The sequence below is a fragment of the Chiloscyllium plagiosum genome, chromosome 16, assembly GCF_004010195.1.
Source record: "Chiloscyllium plagiosum isolate BGI_BamShark_2017 chromosome 16, ASM401019v2, whole genome shotgun sequence".
Taxonomy (NCBI): Eukaryota; Metazoa; Chordata; class Chondrichthyes; order Orectolobiformes; family Hemiscylliidae; genus Chiloscyllium; species Chiloscyllium plagiosum.
In genome coordinates this window covers 33,239,173-33,243,233 of record NC_057725.1, presented here as the reverse complement: position 1 = coordinate 33,243,233, position 4,061 = coordinate 33,239,173, and the positions used below count along the sequence as shown (strand labels likewise).

Below are 4,061 nucleotides of genomic sequence, written 5' to 3'. Positions count from 1 at the left end.
AGTGGGATGTCTGGTTTGTGTACTTTAGGTAATCCATAGAATCTGGGGGTTGTTGCTGCTTTCCGGTTTCATTCTTTGTAGGTCAGCTCTGGTTATTTGTCCGTTTTTTTGTAGATTCCTTAGTGTGTTATTTATCCTATTGCTCACAATGCCATAACTTTAGGATAATTGAAGGAATGATATATTTCTTGTCTTAACTGTAGAATAGAGGAATTACATGGACATGCTGGGTTTGACAACAGTACTTTCATTTGTTTGCAGCAGATTGTTATTCAGAGTGAAAACAATAGAAGATACAGATTTATAGAACAAATAACAAAGCACTCAAGTTTGTTCTAAAACAGACAAAACAATCAAATAATTATTTCCTATAATACGACCAAGCAACTTTTGTTATATAGGAGTACAGATATTGGTGCTAATTCAGCACCGGGGAGAATTAGCTTCTTCACCTAGTTTTATATTACTTGTTAAATTACGGATGGAACAGATTTAGAATACTTCTTGTGGAAGTCAGGCATTCAACCCATCAAGTGCGCACTGACCCTCCAAAAGGGCATCCCACTCAGACACACTTTGCTAACCTTACATTTCCAACAGCTAATCCACCCAAGGCTGCACCTCCCTGGATACTATTGGCAATTTAGCATCACCAATCCACCCAACCTGCACATCTTTGGACTGTGGGAGAAAACTGGAGCAAATCCATGCAGACACAGGAGGAACGTGCAAACTTTTCAGAGAATTTACATTTTTGTTGATTTTAAACAGTGAAGTTGGAAATTTCACTAGCAATCAGACACCAGTAAACAGCTTTGTTAAAAGTATTACATAAACCCTAGTAAAAATGCAGCAAGGTGGATTACAGGAGATAAGCAGAATCAGTGTCACACACAAATACAATGACCTCTGATTGTCACAACCAGATGCATAAACCCAATCACCTATACCAAAAGGAGGAAGAGAGACAAAGGAACTTAAGCATCCACATATGCACTACAAAAGACTAAGGTAACATGACCTAATTTACAAATAGTTTAGAAACCAAATAGGGGGATAATCGAATTGAATTGAATTTATTGTTGCGTGTAACGAGGCAGTGAAAAGCTTTGTCTTGCAAGCAATACAGGCAGATCACACAATTAAGTCGCATAGACAGTAAATAATAGGTAAACAGCAGCAAAAACAGAAACACAGGTACAGGGGAAATGTTAAGAGGTTGGGAGTCCATTCAGTGTTCTAACAACAGGATCGTAGAAACTGTTGTGAAACCGGCTGGTGCATATGTTCAGACTTCGTACATTCTCCCCAATGGCACGGGTTGTAGAAAACCATTGCCAGGATGGGATGGATCTTTAAGAATGCTGGTGGCCTTCCTTTGACAGTGGTGAAGAAAATGCTTATGGTTATGCTGAATAATGGCAGATTAATATGCAGTTCCACTGATGGTTTATATTCAGATCCTACTTCACTGAATATTTGATATGAACAGCCAAGCACTGTTAAGTGATGAAGCACAAATTAAGGGCAAAGTCAGGGACAAAAAAAAACTGGATGATGCTTCGTTGGTTATTGTCAACCACAAAATAGGTGCAGAGTGGAGTTAATGTTTGACGAAGCAGTCATCAGCCTGAAAGATCAGCTCTTGCCACAAATACTGCCAGGTCTATTGTGGTTTTGCCAGTGTTTTCTATTTTTATTTCAGATTTACAGCACCGCCAGTGCTTTGTTTTTGTTAGGGTAAAAGTGGACTAGAAACATTACAATCTCTACCTTGCCTGTAGGGATAGGTGGTAAATTAAAGCAGATAAAATTATGGAGACAAGGAAGAAAATTTACAGGCAAGACCGATTAAGGAAAATTGTGTATTAGAGTGTAGAGATTTATGAAAGCTAGCCTGTTTTAAAATGCTGTAACCTTTTAATTTTTTTTATAATTAGAGTGCAAGCTAAATAGCACTTCTGGTTAAGTGGAAGACACATCTCATTTAACATTACACAAAGTTTCCATACAATTTAAAAGTAGATGCTAAGCAAAAGCCAGGAAGTAAAAATTTATTTTAGCGTGCTAGTGGGTAACTAAATTTCAACAGTATACCCAAGGCTCTTGACTTTTTTGCTCCAGATTTTCAAGTGATAAGATTTTTTTTTTAAATGGCAGGCATTATACAGCAGAGATTTCAAAATCTAGGTCAAGGTTCCTATATTAAACCAGAATACACAGAGCAGTAACCCATTTACAACTCATCACTTCTTTTCCTCCAAAAACAAATGTCACCCATTTACGTTCTGAAAAACCGATGTACCACAGAGCCTTCCTTCAATACGCACCTGCTGACCCATGCTCCTGGAATTCTATGTGCTGCAAACAGTGTAAATTGCAGGTGTTCTGTTGTGGTCTGTGCTTCCTTTGTACATTTTGTACTTTGTGGCAGACTCCCAGTTGCATCTGTGTTTCTGCTAAAAGAACTCAGGTACAGCTGTAGCAGATCGTACACAGCTAATGTTAGAGCATGGATGCTTGCATTCACAGGATTTTCTGCAAGTGAAGATCCTGCAAATCAGAAGAACAAATGTCTCTCAGTATGTGTGTCGAAAAACAAAGAAAATTCTGTCCTAGTTCAGACTTTCTGGTCGGCATGGACGGGTTGGACCGAAGGGTCTGTTTCCATGCTGTACATCTCTGACTCTGAGTGATATCCTTTTATCCCACAGCAATGGATTGTTCATCATTTGCTAGATAAAGAAATAAATCTGTGCATAGCTTGAATGATGTTAACAAAAATCAATTTGAGTTGATCAAATAAAGTTGATTTGAATGTACAGGAGGGGTGCCTGCCCTCTGGGACACAAGCAAATCAACTTCTGTCATTCAAGGATGAAATAAAAGTGTTCATTTTCCTGAATTTTACAAATCACACTTGATTTGCTTTATTATTGTCACATGTACGAAGATAGTGAAAATTGTACTTAGATTTCCTGTCAGATCAGGGTCACTTTTGAACACCTCTGACCAAGGCTTCAAAAAAAAGGAATGGATCTCCCGGTTCATCCATGGTTTGCATTTGGGGAACACTAAGTCCTTTGGCACACTGTTCTTTACACACTTATTGAAGCAGCTTGTGACGTAGTAGCATACTCATTTAGGCTAGCCGTTAAGTTCTTGAATGTGGACCAGACCACTGACTCTCAGCAGTCATGTAACGGAAGGGTGCCTACAGCAAACCAATACTGTACTACCTTCAGTACCAGATCCTCACATTCAGTTGCTACCCGTAAGCAGAGGGAAGGAGCACAGCCTTATTGTCTGATTTACTAAAATGTGGGCAGGGAATGGAGTGGAAGATGTCTTTGTTAGTTGTGTAGCAATGGTCAAGGGCGTTTGGGTCTCTGGTGAGGCAGGAGACATTTTGTTGGCACCCTGGTAGCACATTCTTGAGTTTGGCCTGGTTGAAGTCACTGGCCATGATGTACATGGCCTCAGTCTCAAGGCTATTTGTAGTGGCATATATTTGATCAACTGAACAACTTCTCTTTCCAATCCTCCCACTTCCTCCAAACCAAGGAGTCGCCATGGGCCCCCGCATAGGCCCCAGCTATGCCTGCCTCTTCGTCGGATATGCAGAACAGTCCATCTTCCACAGCTACACTGGCACCACCCCCCACCTGGACCATCTCAGACTCCTCCCTCCCCTTCCTAGACCTCTCCATTTCTAATCTCGGACGACCGACTCAACATGGACATATACTATAAACCGACTGACTCCCACGGCTACCTAGATTACACCTCCTTCCACCCTGCCCCCTGTAAAAACGCCATCCCATTTTCCCAATTTCTTCGCCTCCGCCGCATCTGCTCCCAGGAGGACCAATTCCAATACCAAACAATCCAGATGGCCTCCTTCTTCAAAGACCGCAATTTCCCCTCCGACTTGGTTGACGATGCTATCCATCGCATCTCCTCCACTTCCTACTGCTCCGCCCTTGAACCCCACCCCTCCAATCGCCACCAGGACAGAACCCCACTGGTCCTCACCTACCACCCCACCAACCTCCAGATAC

General features: G+C 41.4%; 1 protein-coding gene across 1 annotated transcript in view; it reads right to left on the bottom strand.

The window, feature by feature from the left end:
* pik3c2a (phosphatidylinositol-4-phosphate 3-kinase, catalytic subunit type 2 alpha) overlaps positions 1–4,061 on the bottom strand; it is a 100,515-nt gene that overhangs the window by 54,582 nt on the left and 41,872 nt on the right. The window contains exon 10 of the mRNA XM_043705773.1: positions 2,331–2,553. Coding sequence (XP_043561708.1) covers positions 2,331–2,553 — 223 coding nt within the window. The remainder of the gene's footprint in view (positions 1–2,330; positions 2,554–4,061) is intronic.